The sequence below is a fragment of the Acanthopagrus latus genome, chromosome 20 (assembly GCF_904848185.1).
Source record: "Acanthopagrus latus isolate v.2019 chromosome 20, fAcaLat1.1, whole genome shotgun sequence".
Classification (NCBI taxonomy): Eukaryota; Metazoa; Chordata; class Actinopteri; order Spariformes; family Sparidae; genus Acanthopagrus; species Acanthopagrus latus.
In genome coordinates, this window is record NC_051058.1 from 11,755,816 (window position 1) to 11,774,000 (window position 18,185).

At 43.2% G+C, this 18,185-nt stretch overlaps 2 protein-coding genes across 3 annotated transcripts; one reads left to right on the plus strand and one right to left on the minus strand.

Annotated features, from left to right (window-relative positions):
* Window positions 1–301: 301 nt before the first annotated feature.
* On the plus strand, window positions 302–6,393 carry sult1st6 (sulfotransferase family 1, cytosolic sulfotransferase 6). Its single transcript, XM_037081633.1, has 7 exons — window positions 302–1,057; window positions 1,889–2,017; window positions 3,053–3,150; window positions 3,361–3,487; window positions 4,172–4,266; window positions 4,363–4,543; window positions 6,043–6,393. The coding sequence occupies exons 1-7, from the start codon at window positions 868–870 to the stop codon at window positions 6,153–6,155; spliced, it is 933 nt and encodes a 310-aa protein (XP_036937528.1). The 5' UTR covers window positions 302–867; the 3' UTR covers window positions 6,156–6,393.
* Window positions 6,394–6,726: 333 nt separating this feature from the next.
* Window positions 6,727–17,688, minus strand: atp2a1l (ATPase sarcoplasmic/endoplasmic reticulum Ca2+ transporting 1, like). Of its 2 annotated transcripts, XM_037081632.1 has the most exons (23): window positions 17,410–17,688; window positions 16,428–16,445; window positions 16,033–16,115; window positions 14,941–15,045; window positions 13,835–13,973; window positions 13,084–13,164; window positions 12,904–12,989; window positions 12,497–12,794; window positions 12,245–12,411; window positions 12,066–12,154; window positions 11,870–11,972; window positions 11,641–11,772; window positions 11,422–11,538; window positions 11,109–11,327; window positions 10,900–11,011; window positions 10,386–10,609; window positions 9,872–10,295; window positions 9,696–9,781; window positions 9,479–9,612; window positions 9,078–9,195; window positions 8,813–8,930; window positions 8,435–8,480; window positions 6,727–7,046 (listed from the first exon to the last, which is right to left on the minus strand). In XM_037081632.1, the coding sequence occupies exons 1-22, from the start codon at window positions 17,525–17,527 to the stop codon at window positions 8,476–8,478; spliced, it is 2,976 nt and encodes a 991-aa protein (XP_036937527.1). In that variant the 5' UTR covers window positions 17,528–17,688; the 3' UTR covers window positions 6,727–7,046; window positions 8,435–8,475. The 2 variants fall into 2 exon arrangements, with proteins under 2 accessions (XP_036937527.1, XP_036937526.1); XM_037081631.1 differs by lacking the exon at window positions 8,435–8,480.
* Window positions 17,689–18,185: the final 497 nt, after the last annotated feature.

Sequence of the window (18,185 nt, forward strand, 5' to 3'; positions counted from 1 at the left end):
GATGTGTCAGGAAACCGTCACACTGAGCCTGTTTTCTGAGAAAATATTGTTCCACCTTAGGCAGGATATTGACTGTGCAAATCCTGGAATGTCAATTTCAGCTGCCTCTGGCTGAACTGAGAGTAGCAGAACTTTATCTTTCACTGCCGTTAAGTTTGACCTGAATGTTTGAGTCCAAAGGTGTGTTTCATCTGCAGTAAACACAAGTGGCATGAGTGACGACATAATTATTTCTTGTTCTATCAGGTTAAGTGTTTGCCTCTGCTGTGTATAGAGCTCTTTTAGGACCTGCCCTTGTCACTTCCTCAGAATACGAGGCGGGGGAGCAGCCAAGACAGTATTGTGAGCAAAAGTGGAATTCATGCGTAACTGGGAATGTTACATAAGGGCACTTTAGTGTAGGTCTGCTTGTGCAAGTTCCGGGTCCCAGACAGACAAGAACCTGGCACAAGCACTCAGACAGCCAGGTTACAAAGATAGAAAGGGAGGAGAAAAACAGCCAGGCTTCTGCTGGGAGCTCAGGAGGGGGATTGTATTTGGAGTCAGATGCAGAGGATTTAGGTTGAAAACCAGAAGAATTCAAAAGAGGAACCAATAGGACGCAAGGAGGAGATAACGAAAGAGTGAAGAGGGTGTGTGCACAGCAGCCAAACAACCTAACAGAGAGAGGCTTGCTGGAATCAATGGTGTACAAAAAACAATCAACTGTGAATGTTTGACAAAGGACCTAAAGCCAGCTGAGAGAGGAGCTGCAGAGGACAGGACCTCAGTGACTGGCCCACCGGACCAGCCTCGCTTCAGCCATTTTGCAGTGGATTATCAGCTTGTTTCTCGATTTCTCGGAGTTAACTTTTGACAGCGGGAATCATGTCAGAGAAGGAAGAAGAGATATCCTACAGCGAAGCCATCCAGAAGGCCAGCGCCTCCATTACCCGCTTCCCTCTCATCCCCGTCAGAGGAGTTCCTCTCATGAGCTGCATCGCCCAGAACTGGGACCCTATCTGGGCTTTCCGTCCTGACCCCTCTGACCTCCTAATCGCCACCTACCCCAAAGCAGGTATTCAGACAGCCGCACGAGTTACACAGCACATATCTGAGTGGGGCTTCAGGTTTTCAACAGGGGATTACTTTTTTATTGAAGCTTTGTTGGAAGCCGTGGTGAGCGGAGTTTGCATGGAAAACATGAAAGTCGTATGCAATTTGATGCGCTACTATTGATTTCAGTTGATGAACAGTTTATGAAGTAGTTCAGATCAGCTCTGCCTTGGCAAACCACAATGGAACAAATGCTGGTTACACTTTATGCAACATTAATAACCATCTTATCATATAATGTACAACAGTAAAACACTCACATGAGTCGTTTTTCTGGATCAAGGGTGAGTCAACAAGACTTTCTTGCTCTCTTTAAAGTGCATTTTTTCTACTTTTGATGGGGTGTTTTCACAGGGTGACACTGCCACTTTGACTTACCCAGGATTTAAATACTTGATGTGAAGCTTGTGTAACAGGACACAGAACACGACGAACCCATCATCATAGAGTGAAGCTGACAGACCCGTCGGGAAATCCAAAATAAAGTAGATAAACTAAATGAATTCAAGCAAACTATAGTCAGTCTAGATCCTATTCAAGACTATGATTTGAATTGATCTGGATTCCTTTCCGAAGCCACCTGATGAGCCATTTGGCAAGTGCGGTTTTGATGTATTTAGTATTTATTTTAGTATCAGTATTTACAGTAAAACCGCATGCAGCAAAAGACACGTTCATTGTGTTTGTTAGACTGTGTGTCAGAAGGGATGTCTCCACAAACTGGTGAGATCTAACACATGTCAAGTATCCTGTTCACTCAACTAAGTGTTAATTCATGTTTTTGGCACAAAAGGGACCACATGGACCCAGGAGATAGTCGACCTGCTCATTCACAATGGAGATGCAGAGGTCTGCAAACGAGCCCCCACACCGGTCCGCAGTCCTTTCCTCGAGATACACTCCCCACCGCCCATCCCCTCAGGTGTTTATCGGTGTGGTGATGTTTGCATGCGTGTGACTGCATTCAAATGGCTTCTTCAGATATGAAACATCTTAAGCCTCCAGATGAATTAATATGTGTATCTGACCACCTGATGCACAAACACTGTTGCTCCAACATGTCCTGAGCTGCTTCTTCGCTCCACGCTTGACTCTTTAGCCAGTTAGCTTAGTTGCTACCTTTGTATTTCTGCTGTTTGGCGCAAAGTGGTGTGCAGCAGGTTGTTTCGCTAGAACTTAGTGAATATTGGGTGAATGGGAACGACTTAGACTTCTGAAAATACTATGACATTTTGGGAAATAGTTACTTTTACATGTCTGTGAAGCAACAGCCAGCAACCAGTTAGCTTAGCTGAGCTTAATTATCATATAGTAAACTGGAGGCAAGATTAGCAGCTGACCTAACTGGTATGACTTGTATAATTTGAACACAAGGCTCCTACCTACTCGATGTAATAAGTGGCGCCCTGCCCAAAAGAGATTATTTCAATTTATATAAAAGTGGACAAGAAATCATGACGTGTTGAGAGAGAGGAGTGCATGGCAGGCCCAGTGCCATGGAAAAACAATGTTTTTTGCTGGCTACACAGCAATGACTGCAAAAGCTTGCTAAACTGTTATATCTTACCTTATTAATCTGTAATGAAAATAAAAGTTGCCATTCATTATGGCACACTAATTACATCCTGGAGTCTTGCAGTTTACCATGGATATACATATTATTTAGTGAGCTCTAGAGGTTTTGGGACACAGATTTTGTGACATTTGGACAGAGTCAAGTTAGCTGCAGCTAAGCTAACTGGCTGCCTGATGTGGCTTCTGCATATCAGATACTATAGGGAGATATTTGCTCTTACAAAGTGACTTAAATGGTGCTGGAAAAGTGTAAAGTCAGCCATCTTAGTGTATTAGAGTGAGACTTATGTGTAAGCACAACATGGAATCAGTGACAGCGTGGAGCAAAAGTGCATTTCAACCCTGTAACGTGCGTATTCTTTTCCCTGAACTTACGATTCAGGTCTTGATCTTCTGAAGACTATGGATCCACCTAGAGTTATAAAGACACATCTTCCTTTTCAGTTGGTGCCCCCAGGGTTTTGGGAGAACAAGTGCAAGGTGAGACTCAACCTGTTCAATTCAACTGAGCGATTGTATTGCACACACCAAACAGTAAATGCATGATAATTGGGTTAAAGGTTTGTGATACATTGCATGCAATCGGAGTGAAAGGTGAACAATATAATATACAACTGCCATATTAGGTTACCCGATCTCTGTACTGTTGTTGTAAATCCCTTTTTATGTCCTGCCTGCTCACATCTTAAGGCTATCTACGTGGCACGCAATGCCAAAGACAACCTGGTGAGCTACTACCACTTTGATTGTATGAATAAGACCCAGCCTGAGCCAGGACCCTGGGACGGCTACATCCACAAGTTCATGCGAGGAGAGTGTAAGTAGATTATCACATTCCTGGGTGTCATCTTAGCCTCAGTAGAACAGGTTAATTCTGTTGGCACAAAGCCTCTTACCAATCACGGCTGGCACACCTACATACTCCGACAGCCAGGGGTTCTTGTGTAACATGAAAAGTTTGGATGGGTTTAAGTGGCTGGTGACTGCTGTGACCCATGACATCTTAAAAAGAAGAAGTTGGTTTCTTTCCTCACAGTTTTGCCCCATGAGAAAACTTAAAATGCCTCAGTGACCGTGACAAGATTAGCATCACCCTGCTGTAGAGTCACAAGGTAAAAAAGTCGTAAAAAAACGTAATTTTACTCTAGACTGCTGCCAGGCGCAGGTGGCGGCATCATCCTGTCCAGCAATCCCCTCTCTGCCCTGCCTGTGTGTGTGAATGTCAGCCACGCCCTCAGTCAAACTGAGGCATACAGACCTGCAGCTCTTCATCATCCCGAATACGTCAAAATACTATGAAAATAAAGTACCAGCAGAGGGCAGGATCTCTGCAGATAAAGACAACAACACACACTTCTAAAAGGTCATGACTGAATATTGACAGAGATTAGATTCTCTGTGAGATTTTATGGTCAATCTGTGCTCTGTAGTCAGATAAACCTTTAACCAGGCTGGGAGTGACCTTTTCATGACGGCTGCTTGTTGAATTCTGTGTCCACAGTGTCGTGGGGCTCCTGGTATGATCACGTGAAAGGTTACTGGGTGGAGAGAGAGAAGAGAAACATCCTCTACGTCTTCTATGAAGACATGAAAGAGGTAATGAGAACCAGCACACCTTCCAACAACATGAAGACCCAGTATTATCAAAGCGTGATGTACAACCTCCTGCTATTGTATCCCCCCCCCCCCCAGAATCCTCGGCGCGAAGTGGAGCGCATCATGAGGTACCTGGACATGTCGGTCTCTGATGAGGTCATCAGCAAGATTGTGGAGCTCACGTCCTTCAAGAACATGAAGGAGAACCCGATGGCCAACTACTCCTGCGTCCCGGCACCCGTGTTTGATCATTCCATCTCTCTGTTCATGAGAAAAGGTGCATCACTCTGCTCTTGGTCTTGTGCAGGAGAATGATATTGATCCAAATAATCAAAAGTGCAACATGTAAGAATTTGTCACATGTTGAATTAAAACTCATAACAGCATTTCGCCAGAGTAACAAACTGCTGCTAACTGTAGCTGCTGTAAACACGTTAGCTCCGTTAGCCATGCAGCTAGTGGTATTATTCGCTGACTTGGTTCAGAGCTCCAGGAAAGTGTGGTGTTGCTGACACTGCTAGCACCGGAGCTTTGAACCACCAGGAGGACAGGGTTCTTTTTAGGCCCCGGCCCACAGTGGGCATCAGAACCAGGCTCAGCAGCCTCACAGTCATCACAGGACTGGGACCGAACAGACTGATTGAGGCCAGTTTGACACCAGTGAATACAGTACTGAGTTGATTTACAAGCATCTCTGATGAGAAGTCCAACTCAAGGGATGACGAAGGCAGGAAACAGGAGAGACTTTAAGCAGCAGGGAACGTCTGGGAAACAGGCAGCAGCCACCCCTGCAGGCCTGAGCTGTACTATCGGACTGTCACCTCTTGATGTACAAAGTGACCTCAAAATTACAAAGTGAAGTAGTCAATTTAAATACATTTAAGTTAATTTAGGCTAAAATTTTCAATTAAAGAAATATAATCATTAGTCTACTTTACCTGGTAATGTTGAGGGAATTGGTTTCCTTGGTTTTTTAAAGTGAACTGACTTTGTTAGATGTGTAGATATCGTAGTAATACTTAGATGTCACTGACATCAAGTCAAAACTGTCATTTGTGGAAAGGTTTAGTTAGTTTTGAATGTTTCAAACAGAAATTCTCACATATTTCACCTTTAAACTCCTCCAGGTTTTTGTTGGGTGAATGCAGCATCATGATTACCTCATCCTACGCTCATAAACACGCAGGGAACCCAAACCCTGCCAACCACTCAACAAAAAGCTCACCAGTGTACGCTTCACAAAGAGAGAATTACTATTCTCTTATTGTATTGATTATAGTTTATTACTGTATATCTCGTCTGAGCCCTCGGCTTCAAGTTGTGCAGTGCAGTGGCGCAACCTAGAGGTTCCTGGAATTCCTGCTTCTGCTTCTGTTGTTTTTATAAACCATGAGAAGCTTGAGCCAAGTATAGATAAAACATTAGTTGATTAACTGATTGGTCTATTGGCAGAAAATAAATCTGTCTATTTTAATAATTGCATCAGCTGTTTTTCTTTATATCGTAGTTTAGCAATACTATTACTATATACTATTTTAAGGATTTGGACTATTTTCATGCCAAAAGAAGTATTTTGCCGTATTGGATTGGGCTCCTGGAAAACATAATTGACATTTGAACAACCAATATAGGAATATATAACTGGCAGATGAATTCATAAGGAAAATAATCATTTGGTGCAGCTGCTTAATTCGTAGTTGTTCACTAATTACAACAAATTATTATTGATTTATATATGTAACCCTACTTTATTCTCTTCTGCATCCGTCTTTGCAGGTGAAGTAGGTGACTGGAAGAACCATTTCACACCCGAGCAATCAAAGATGTTTGATGAAGATTATGAAAAGCAAATGAAGGACGTCAACATACCATTCAGGACTCTCATCTAACGGATTTGGGCTCTAACAAAATGATGCAGCTCTTGCAAGCCAAAGACCAATGAACTGTCACTGTTAAGCACTAAAAGGCAGAAATACTGTAGAATATTTGTCACCAGCTAAAAACCAAAACAACCAATGAATAAAACTAAATTTGTTTGACTCACATCTCAAACCTGGATGTTAAACACTGTCTACACCAAATGTTCTTCTGAAGAGATTAATAAAAATGTGCGCCACAATGCAAGTACATGAGTTTGTTATCATCACTTTATTTCAGCTTATCACGTAAACAATATATAAGACCAAAAGTGTTGTGACTGAGTGGACATGCCCATTTAATGTCATGAGACCTCCAACAGTCTGCTGACTGCATGGAGCCTATAGAGAGCGCTGGCAGCTGGAGGCATGAGGTTTTTCTGCCCATATGAAGTCATTTTGCAACCCTACACCACACTATACAGAGCCCAGCCACTAAAGCAGGGAGGCTGCCTGGGACACGAGCAACAAAGACTAGAATAAAAATAATGAGCTGGAAAGTCAATTATATGAAAATGGACAGAGGACACAAAAACACAACAGCTGAGAATATCCAAGTTTAACAAAAAAAATCACTTTTAATACATACTTTAGTTCTTAGAATAAAATCTTAAATATGTTAATTCTGTATCAGCAGGGACACTTGCCCCATTTTAATTCAATCTCCTTCCCTATATAGAGGCTATGTTTATGTATATTTTTTTTGTTTTATTGTTTTTTATGATACATTTTCCTGTATTTTCTCCTCTCTCTTCTATTGGTTGGCTCACAATGGTTCCCATCTTCAGTTGTGATCTTCCTCTCTCGTTCTTCTCCACCTCTTTCTTTCCAACCCTCTTCTTCTACATGTCTAATTAGCTGTACCTGGGGAAGAGAAAATTGATAAATCAGAGACAGAAACAGAGCAACACTAAGTATCTTTGAAGGCAAACTCATGATCAATATGTGTTGGAACTACTTTTACTGAAAGCGATGTTATATCGAACAATGTCTCACAATATTTTTGACATAAAATCTAATGAAAGCAGCAAGCAAACTACGTTGTGTAGCGCGACAGTGGTCCCAAGTTATTCTTCTAATCATACATCAGAGGAACATGTAAAGAGATCAGGCCTGGGTCAAACTGGTTTCAAATATTTCAAAGTTGAAGCTCCAGGTGATTTCATTTTTAGTACATGTAATCTTTTCAGATGCAGACATTAGTGGGATAGACTTTTGAATGAGACAAAATGTGACGACCTGGCCCTTAAAGCCAAATGTCAAATTTAATGTGGCTAAATAGGAAAAATTAGATGTAAGTGTAGTTTGACCTGGCCTGGATGATAAGCACAGTGTTAGCTCTACAGAGAGGCAATATGCTAGGAAGGAAAGCATATTTTCAAGAACTAACACATTTTCCCAAAGAGGAAAACATGAACAGCATGACCATCAAATGAAAGATTCCCAAAGATTCCCTTTGGTAACATTTCACTTCAACTCCCCTCATCTATCATTTGTGAGCAGGTAAACATATTAAAGGCAGTTTATAACATTATGGAGTAGTTATGAGTGACATTTTTAGGTGTTAGATAATGAGAAATGCCTTTCAACAATTATAACTATTCCTGTCGAGATACATCTCATAAACAAATTACAGCTGTGTTATATTGTTATTGTTATTCCAAACAAAAATCCTGTTATGTTTTCTTTACAGGTTAAAGCTAAACCTATTGATTAAATATATCTATCAATAAGTCTGTTATGAAAAAAGAGTTGATTATGAAGATGTTTATGTTTTGCCCATAAATGCTAGATTTGAGGGTTGAAATAAAATGTTGCCAATAGGTTTTTTGGGGACTCCAGCGATTTGCAGCTTTTTTTTTTTTTTTTAACAAAAGTGGAAGAGAATATGATCAGGCATCCTACTACCACAGACAGGAACTACTCAACAAACATGCTGTAACAACGACAGCAGTGGCTCAGAGGTGATGAGTACGCTTTTGAAGCATCTCATGACATCGGAAATAACAGGAAACAGAGAGCTCAGAGAAGGACATCAGAGACAGATTGCAGCACTGAGATATATCCCCATTTGTTAGTCATCAAGTTACTGTGTCAATTCGTGGCAGATGTGAGATTTGTTTCTCAGGCTTGTTAAGTCTTGGGGAGAACCCTCAGTTCTACATCAACAGGAGACTGATAATATATACAAGACAGATACACAACCGTATGTACACACAAACTATAGATACACGGTGACCAGCATAGAGTACCTTGCTTAAGTTACAGGCTAATGGTGGTTGGTTGACTGAGTTTAGTCTGGAAATCAACAAAAAGAGTTTAGTGAGTTAATGAGGAATGGAGAGAGGAGAGAGTAATGAGAATGATCAGGAGGATGACAACAGGTATTATGATGGATTTGTAGATTAATGAAAGGATGATGATGGAATTATATGACAATACAAGATGAGGAAGGATTGCACTTTGTTAAAACATTAATTAATGATCAACAAAAAAGATGACAGTATAAATAAATTAAAAATATATTAAGATTAAAAGATCAGGGGAGAAAAAAGATAACTTAATTAGTGAAATAAGGCAAATCTTGATTTTTATTGTTGTTAGAGTGAAACATATTCAAGGCCACTTACACTCAACGTAGTTGCGGGCCACGAACTTCAGGACCTCATCAATGAGGATGACTGGGAAGGAAAGCTTCAGGACCATGAGCCACTGTTCTGTGCTCAGATGGGTCAACTTGAAGATCATCTGGGGATGGGGCAAAAGAGTGGGAGTCAGAAACAACACTGGAAAGCAACTGCACCAAAAAACTCAAAGAGGACATTACATCAATGTGAAAAAAACAAACAAAAAAAACTGGTGAAGGAACTCAATCAAACTGTAGGGAGCACTTACGGGCAGAGGGTCAACATAGATGATCATGAAGTGCAGGGACATGGAGAGGGTCATGGCAGAAAGCAGCCAGAAGTTGCTCCATGGGGGCATGCGAATCAGAGACTGGTTCTCAGACAAGCTTTAAATAATAAAAATAAAAGGAATAATGAGAATAACAGTTAATTCACATGGTGTAGGAATAATTGGAAACATTAGTGCTTCGATATTATACAATGCAATATTTTTTTCGTCCCTATGGAACTTTGCGTTTGACTCAAATGTTATGCACATTCTGCATAGCCGCCTCCATAGTAGTCATAAAAGATGTCCTCATTTTGTCTCAAAGGCTCATGAACACACTGAAGTTGCTTGTTGTGATGCTGACAAAATGTGATTTCCTTTGCAACATTGGGTAATATTACCTGTTGAGAGCGTTGCACATCTCAATGGTGACCAGCACAGACAGGGCCATGGTCATGGGAGGAGCGGCCTCAAAGATCTCGCAGTCAAGGCCAGCGAAGTCCTCATTCTCATCGCAGCACTGCATGAAGTGGGACTGCACAGAGGAGAGGTGAGGTCAATCAGTTTCTGCGTGTGAGCGTTTGTCTGAGTCAAAAAGTAAGATGGACAGGTTCTTACCAGCTGGTAGTAGGTGACACCGGGGCCGCTGCTGTCGTACAGGAACCACCAGGCAGCACCACCAACAGTGGCAGCACCGACGTATCCTGTTAGGGAAAAGTAGCAGCATCAGTGTAGGTAAGTGTTTGTCCTGCATTCAGACAAAACCCAAACACATAAAATCAACTGCTACTTACCACCAATAGCCATGTATCTGAAGAACAGCCAACCAGAGATCAGGGGCTCCTTGGGGGAACGTGGGGGCTTGCCCATGATGTCCAGATCAGGGGGGTTGAAGCCGAGGGCGGTGGCGGGCAGACCATCAGTCACCAGGTTGACCCACAGCAGCTGGACGGGGATCAGAGCCTCGGGCAGACCCAGAGCGGCAGTCAGGAAGATACAGACGACCTCACCGACGTTGGAGGAGATGAGGTAACGGATGAACTGCTTCATGTTGTTGTAGATAGCTCTGCCCTCCTCAACAGCAGCCACAATGGAAGAGAAGTTGTCGTCAGCCAGGACCATCTCAGAGGCAGACTTGGCAACGGCAGTGCCAGAGCCCATGGCGATGCCGATCTCGGCCTTCTTCAGGGCAGGGGCATCGTTCACACCATCACCAGTCTGTAGAGAGAGAGGAGGAAATTCAGCACCTTCAAACTACACACATGCACAGTACTACATGTGCTACATTCTGTGCTGCTGAGCTCATACCATAGCAGTAATGTCATCGTAACCCTGCAGGAACTCAACAATCTTGGACTTGTGGGATGGCTCCACACGGGCGAAGCAGCAAGCCCTACGCACAGCCTCGGACTGCTCATGGAGGGGCAGGTCGTCAAACTCACGTCCGGTGTAGGCTCTGCCAGAAACATCCTCATCCTCAGAGAAGATGCCAATACGACGGCAGATGGCGATGGCAGTTCCCTTGTTGTCACCTGAAATTTGGAGGAGAAGGAGTCAATAGAAAGACTGATGCAGCTGAGGTGTAAAGCACAAATTTATCACCACAAGAGAGCAGATGGGTTGTTTTAAATTGTGTATACTGTCAATGCAAATGGTACAGAGGATGGTTATATATACAGTCCAGAATTAAGAACGGTTTCACGACAGGGACAATTCTGGAGTGTAAGATATGCTCAGATCTAAGATACACATCTCTGTGTAAATGATGATATATAAGTTCTTTGTTTACAGTTCTGTATTGACAACCATCTATGCCACTAACCGGTGATCATGATGACACGGATTCCAGCAGCCCTGCACAGCTCAATGGAGCTAGTGACCTCCTTACGAGGGGGATCCAGCATACCCACGCAGCCAACAAAGGTCAGGTCAGTCTGAGGAGAGAAGCGTGAAATGAGATATTGAATCCATGTTTTGACATGTATCACAAGCGTACCACACATTTCATTGTCAGGTCAACCAAATTCTCACCTCGTAGTCGGCGAACTTGGTTGAGTCCTCAAGGTTCATCTCATCCAACTTCAGTGGGGTGTCACGGGTGGCCAGGGCCAGGCAACGCAGGGTGTCACGGCCAGTACCCCAGTCTCTGATGACAGCCATGATCTTCTCCTTGATAGCATTGGTCAGGGGAACACGGGTGGTGCCAACACGCACATATGCGCACCTGTCAATCACACCCTCAGGGGCACCCTGTGGAGAGGATGAATGTTTTGTGTTATGTTGAATGATTCACAGTGTCTGATGTGAAAAGGGAAGAAGAAAAACAAGACAGAAAGACACTCACCTTCACGAACATCTTGGCACCACCATCGCCCTTAGCGGGGGTGCAGTACACGGACATGGACTTCCTGTCACGGGAGAACTCCAGGGTGACGTTCTTCTTCATGAGCTGTTTGATGACCTGTTGGGGGACACAGAGATAAAATGTTCATCACAATTAGTTATATTAACATTAAATGTGAATTATCCTAAACTTACTGCAAATAGCAGTTGGAAAACTTACGGAGCAGCAGGCATTGGCTCTCTCAATCCTGGAGAGGTTCTTCACGTTGGAGTTGAACACATTCATCTTCTCAACCAGGCAGGACAGAGCAGTCTCAGTAGCCTCACCGACCTTCTCATAGATCTTCTTGGACTGGAGAAAAGGAGGGTGATGAAGAGAACTGGTTAAATTGCAGAAGGACATGGGGTAACATTGCTGCGAAATATACTGCAGAAATCTATGAATTCACCTCGTTGTAGTCGAGAGAGGAGTCGTTGCACAGGGCGCAGATGGTAGCCAGCTCAACAAGGCCGTCGTATGCGCTGCAGTTGGTCTTGGCACCTCCCTGGGAACTGAAAAACAGAATAACAAATAAATGAGAGAAGATTTGTGTGCACTTAATTGTATGGCGCATGCTCAGATTGAATGAGGACAAAACAACTTACACCTCGCCCTCAGGGGTGTACTTGGAGCCAGAGATATCGAAGGCATCAAGGTCAACATGGTCGCCATCAACTGACTTGATAATGAACATCTGGGGTGGAGGAAGGACAGAAAGTCTGAATTATGTCCAGAATTGTGCTATGGACAAACCACAATTTTCTTTTTTGAGTGTAGTACCAACCTTGGTGACACACATCTGGTTGGTGGTGAGGGTACCAGTCTTGTCAGAGCAGATGACAGAGGTGCAGCCCAGGGTCTCCACAGAGGGCAGGCTTCTGACAATAGCGTTCTTCTTGGCCATACGGCGGGTACCAAGGGCAAGGCAGGTGGTGATGACAGCGGGCAGACCTGAGAGATGTTGGGGAAAAGTGTGAGCATGAGGAATGAACAGTGTGGGAACAAACAGTCACTTTCTGCTTTGTGCGTCCCTTACCCTCAGGGATGGCAGCCACAGCCAGAGCAACAGCGATCTTGAAGTAGTAGACAGCACCACGGATCCATGAGCCACCGTGGACGGGGTCGTTGAAGTGGCCAATGTTGATGGCCCAGACGGCAACACAGATCAGAGAGATAACCTTGGACAGCTGCTCGCCGAACTCGTCCAGCTTAGCCTGCAGAGGGGTCTTCTCCTGCTCAGTGGCAGCCATCTGGTCACGGATCTTGCCGATCTCAGTGGAGACTCCGGTGGCCACAGCAACACCGATGGCCTTGCCAGCAGCGATGTTAGTGCCCTGCAGGAAGAGAAGAAGAGCTAGTTGTTGGGAAATGACTTGAAGAGTAACAGGAGGAAAAATGGCTGCAACAGCGCAAACGAAATATTGATGTTAGTGAGGCACTTACAGAGAAAAGCATGTTCTTCTTGTCCTGGTTGACAGCTCTGGGGTCGGGAACAGCCTCATTGTGCTTGATCACACTGACAGACTCACCTGAGAGAGAAAATAGAAAAATAACTCAAAACTACAGATGCAGACAAGAAAGAAAAACATGTATAGACAGAGCAAAGGTTTCTTGAAAGCTCACCAGTAAGGATGGACTGGTCAACACGCAGGGTGGTGGACTTGATGGTAACAATCCTGATGTCAGCTGGGACTTTGTCACCAACTGTGGGAATAACAGAGAAGCCATCATGAAAATGAATTATTTCCTTGCTGATTTACATTAAATATTAAAGAAATGTAGCTGTGGGGGCTATGTATATTTGTGGGCTACTTTCTCACTTACTTTTAATTACTTTTGCCTAACCTCAACATTTAAGTAAAAGTGGTAACTATCATACAATAAAGTCCATTACGGAAATATAAATGAACAAATATCTAAAACATGGTAGAATTTTTTTGAAATTTAAAAACAAATCACAGATTAACTCTCTACACTTAATCAATTAACATTCTACACTTAATCAATGGCTTTTATAATGAGACAGAACCTAATGAGGCCCAGTGAAAATGAACCACACATGTTCGGGGGTGGGGTATAGCCAGCTAGCGAGCCAACAGGTGTACACTGACGAATGAACAGAAGTGAGCCATGGCAGGGAGGGGAGAAGAGGTGTGGCAGGTGCTAGCGTGGGTATTTATACTCCTGATTTTGCTTTCCTTCAGTCAGCATGTTTTCACAGCAGTGTTACTCCATCCTGCCTCGCTCACATTGCCTTAAAAAGGCACAAGGCTTTGCCATCGGACACATACATCCTGAGCTTGTGTCTCTCTTTCCCTCAACGGAAATATAAGTCACTTTAAAAAATAAAATGGGCAATCTTGACATTGCTTACCAGACACCTCCACAATGTCTCCAGGGACGATTTCTCTGGCCTTAATCATCTGCACACTCTTTCTGTCAGAACGGTAAACTTTGCCCATCTCAGGCTCGTATTCCTTGAGAGCCTCGATGGCATCTTCAGCGTTACGCTCCTGTGGCACACACAGACAAAAAGACAGATGTGATCAGTAAAAAGTCACAACGAGTTAAGGGGGTCAGCTCAAATGACAACACAGGAGCACAAATATTGAGCCTGGCTTACCTGAGAAAAAAACAAACGCTAAAACACACTCTAAAGTGATGTCAATGCGCCTGTTATCCTTGCTTAGATGTAAATCCTACTCATTTAGATGCTGGCACTCAGTGTCAACTTGCAGGAATTGATTAATTACAAACAGTAATTACACACAGATTCACAACCTGCTGATGATACATGAGTAGTTCAAAACTGTGATCTCACGTGAGCTATTCCATCTGAGGTTACATATTTTTCAAATAAATACTAATTATTGTGTGGAAAATAGTGTATGGATCTGTGTTTGAGGGAATCTGCAACAGGAAATCTACATGCTGTGCTATGAGATAATATTTTGAGTGACAAATTTGATCTAATAGTAGGTTGCCAAAGTCGGTTTGGTTTCTCGATGAGAAAAACAGGAACGAAGCAGCTGATTTTGACACTTGGCGACGAGGTGATAACAACAATGTTCCCATAGTGACTGATGCCTGACAGTAATGCCAACTGCTTATTGGCATGCATGAGAAACAGCATGACTCACATAATGTGAATCATCCATCCCCTGCTGCATTGCAGTCAAAACATAAAACAGGACATCGAGTCTTAAAATAAACTCTAAAATAGTAACAAATGTGTTTCTCTTCTTGAGTTAAAGTAAATAATATTGTTTACTTAAGACTGACTGAGGTTGTAACATCAACTTTGGAGCACATGCTAACTATTTGGGGCTTCAAAGCTGTAAAAGTGATAATGTTACAGTTGTGCAAGCATGTGTGGGTTTGTGGCTGAAACATGGCTGAAAGTAACTGGAACCTGTGTACTTTCTGTCATCACTGCAATGGATACATCTCATTGCTCAACGTGCCGGGCCTCTCACTGACCTGCCACACTCCAACAACGGCATTAGCGATGAGGATAAGAAGGATGACGAAGGGTTCCACAAAGGCGGTGACGGTTTCCTCACCTTCCTCAAACCAGGCCAGCACCTGAGGTTAGCGTGGGAAAGAAGAAATTAATGCCAGTTGGCCCTACAAACACGTCAGACCTACTTTAAACGGACATTTAACTTTGTTTGCATTGTGTCTGACTAAAAAGATTTTTCATAAACTTGTATATAATGCAATAATCAGACCTCTTTAGGTATTCGGGAGGCTGCCATGGGCCTTTTTCATGTGCATTAAGCATGATTTCACATAGTGTATAGTGTACAATAACATGCAAAAAAATGGGAAAGAAACAGCAAATGTATGATGACTTTATACACATGTTAATGGTTGTTATTTTGTCATAATATTGATACTAATTTGATCTCAATGTCCCATAACTCCTTGCTCCTCCTCTCTCTGAGGATTGAGGCCCTTCGTTCTTTCCTTCAAGCCTGACCTTTCCCGAAGGATTCAGTTTCTCTCCTCAGCTTGGGGCTTTCTTAAAATAAACCCTTACCCTTCAGCCCCCCTATACTTCCCTGACCCCCTGTCTCTCACTGGCTCCTCAATATTCGCCTTCTAAGGCCATCATGACAGCTGCCCCGAAGGGGTGAAAGCTGGGCATAGGAATTAATACACCTCCTAGCAAGCCCTTGCAATCTGTCTCCCTCCTCTCAAGTTGTCGTCCTCAAAAATACACAGAGGGGTGGAGGGGACAAAGTTATCTTCATAAACTAACCAGAAATTAATAATGCATGCTCACTGGGAGAGTTTCTGTGATGGAAATAAAAATAAAAAAAATAAAAAATAAAATAAAAAGTAAGTAATTATAAGTTTTAAAGTGGCAATCCAGATTGTTAAAAGGACTAGAGAAATGTAAATGTGAGAACACTTGTCTGAGGTCAAGACAAGAGTCTGATCCCACGTGGTGTCAGTGTCTTGTGAAATCTGTTGCTATTATGTCTAGTGCAAACTCTCCTGCTGCCCCTTGAGTTTAAAATGACCACAGTTTAAATGATTGACATGATTTAAAAAAGGAAAACTTACAAAAGAAATGCAGGCGGCCAGCAGCAGGATCCTGACAAGCAGGTCCTCAAACTGCTCAGCAATCAGCTCCCAGATGCTCTTACCTGAGCGAGAGAAAGAGATACAAAGAGGAAAATTAACGTAAATCAATGGATAATTAGCATAAAATATAAATGTTTAAAAAAAGTGTTTATAATATCGATTTGTGATCTTTGTTGCTGAAGCTGTTGGTCAAAATTTGGTCTAAGTAGCCAGTAGAGAGTCTTTAGCATGTGGGCATCACACAATCAAACTGCAACCTCTCTGTGGATGAGGGGTAGTTTGAAGTATTAGTGATGGCCTCTCATCTGGGTCAAATCAGGTGTCTGGAAATTTATTCCAGTATATTTTGTGATTGTGGCTGCTTAAACACTCACCCTCCTCAGCGGGCAGCTCTGGAGTTGGAAACAAAGGTGATCAAGGAGAAAGCGTGTGGAGACAGAAAGACAAGATATCGTATGGTTAGAATAAATGATCAGAAAAGAAAGATGGTGCTAGGAAGAAACATTTAGGTGCGAACTTTAACTTCTTAGTATAAGCTGATGAATGTGCCCTCAAAATCAATGTTTTCTAAAACTTCCAACTTTTCAGAGGACCCCTGTGTGGTTTACTCTTGGTGACTCTAATCATTGTATCCAGATGACTGAAATTTAAAAAAAGCTGTTGTTCTGTATTCATTAATTCAATACAGAATCCCTTTGACCTCTAAACTATGCATAACGAATACCTCACTGTGGTTCAAAAATTAGATTTCAAACAAAATAAACCATTGTGTTTAATGACAGCTGACTAAAATGTTCCAAGGCAGCAAAGACAACACTATGAGAACATCTTTTGAGCAATATTACCATATTAGAGCACTCTAATATATCCATTCCATTGGTTATTGATTAGCAACAACATTATGAACCATTTAGCCATAAGCCATCTAAGGACCTCCCCCTTTATACCCGGCCTAAAATTATCTGTCTCTCCTGTTAAAGCCCGCCCCCATATCACCCAGGAAGCTTCTTGAGCCATCACCTGTCTCTCTCGCTCTCCAGCCATCTTCTTTGGCTATCTTTAAATAGCTCTTCAAAGCCCTCAAAGTCTCTGCTTCTCAATGTCTCTGCATTTCTACCAGCTGTTGCAACTGCTCTCTAAAAAAGCATCACATGCATAAAAATCTCAACCCAGCCCCGACCCAACGAGTATCTCTAGTGGTGTAGACTCAGGAAACAGTTGGAGAAACTCTAGTAAAAGTACTTGGTGGAATATTTAAAATGCAACCACTCAGATCTTTCTTTTCTTTATTTGGCCTAGTTGCCAAACTCGTTTCAGTAGGCCCTCCACCCCATTCCTGATGCCCCAGTCTCTCACCATTGTAGCCGTATTTGTCCAGGTTCTTCTTGAACTGGTCGGGAGTGAGGCCGGTGTTCTCGCTCACCCCGAAGTGAGCCAGGCATTCTGCCGGCCCCTTTGTGTGTGCGTTCTCCATCCTTTCAGGATAGACAAGGGATTGCCCTTCTATGCGTGCCTATCCGCGCTCTTTTAACTTCTTGCTGTTGTCTGCAGCTTTTACCCTTATCCACCACCCTCACCTAGAAGTGTGGCACCCTCCAATTTAGGAGTGTTGGTCTGACAGAAAGAGCGAATGAGTGCAAACACGCTCAGGGTTTTATACTACTAAAAGGCTCGGGATTGGTAGACACCCCGCCGAAACACGCCTCTAAATTCCAGCATGGGAGGACATGGTGGGGTGGGATGGAGGAAGGGTGCGGGTGGGGCTCGAGGTGGAGCAATGGGGAGGTGAGTTGGTGGACTTGGACAGGAACTGGGTACATGGCTTGGATTTGGAAAGGAGGTAATGCAGGAGTGTGGTGGCGCGGGGTGCTCGAGGGGGGGTTGGGGGTCGCACCGTGGATGAAAATGAGATCTGTTTTTGGAACATGCATGGTCAGTGGAATAAGACGAAGGGAGAAGGTGAGAGAGTGAGAGAGGAGATCATCCAGAGGGGAGGGGGGGTGGACACTGAGTGACGGCTCAACTGGTTTCTGCTGAGGAAGGTGGCCCAGCCAGAGAGAGAGAGAGGACTGAAGAAGGGACATGGTGAAGCAATAATTTAGTGCAAGAATTAGCTGGCATTTTTACAAGGA

Bases quoted from the DNA above. Each gene is read 5' to 3' on its own strand.
- atp2a1l (XM_037081631.1), bottom strand. From the start codon at position 17,527: ATGGAGAACGCACACACAAAGGGGCCGGCAGAATGCCTGGCTCACTTC. The intron at 12,795-12,903 runs GTAAGTGCCTCA...CTCTTCCTGCAG, and splicing joins AGAAGAACATGCTTTTCTCT to GGCACTAACATCGCTGCTGG. The intron at 9,782-9,871 runs GTAAGTAGCAGT...TTTCCCTAACAG, and splicing joins CAGATACATGGCTATTGGTG to GATACGTCGGTGCTGCCACT.
- sult1st6 (XM_037081633.1), top strand. From the start codon at position 868: ATGTCAGAGAAGGAAGAAGAGATATCCTACAGCGAAGCCATCCAGAAG. The intron at 3,151-3,360 runs GTGAGACTCAAC...TCACATCTTAAG, and splicing joins TTTGGGAGAACAAGTGCAAG to GCTATCTACGTGGCACGCAA. The intron at 4,544-6,042 runs GTGCATCACTCT...CCGTCTTTGCAG, and splicing joins CTCTCTGTTCATGAGAAAAG to GTGAAGTAGGTGACTGGAAG.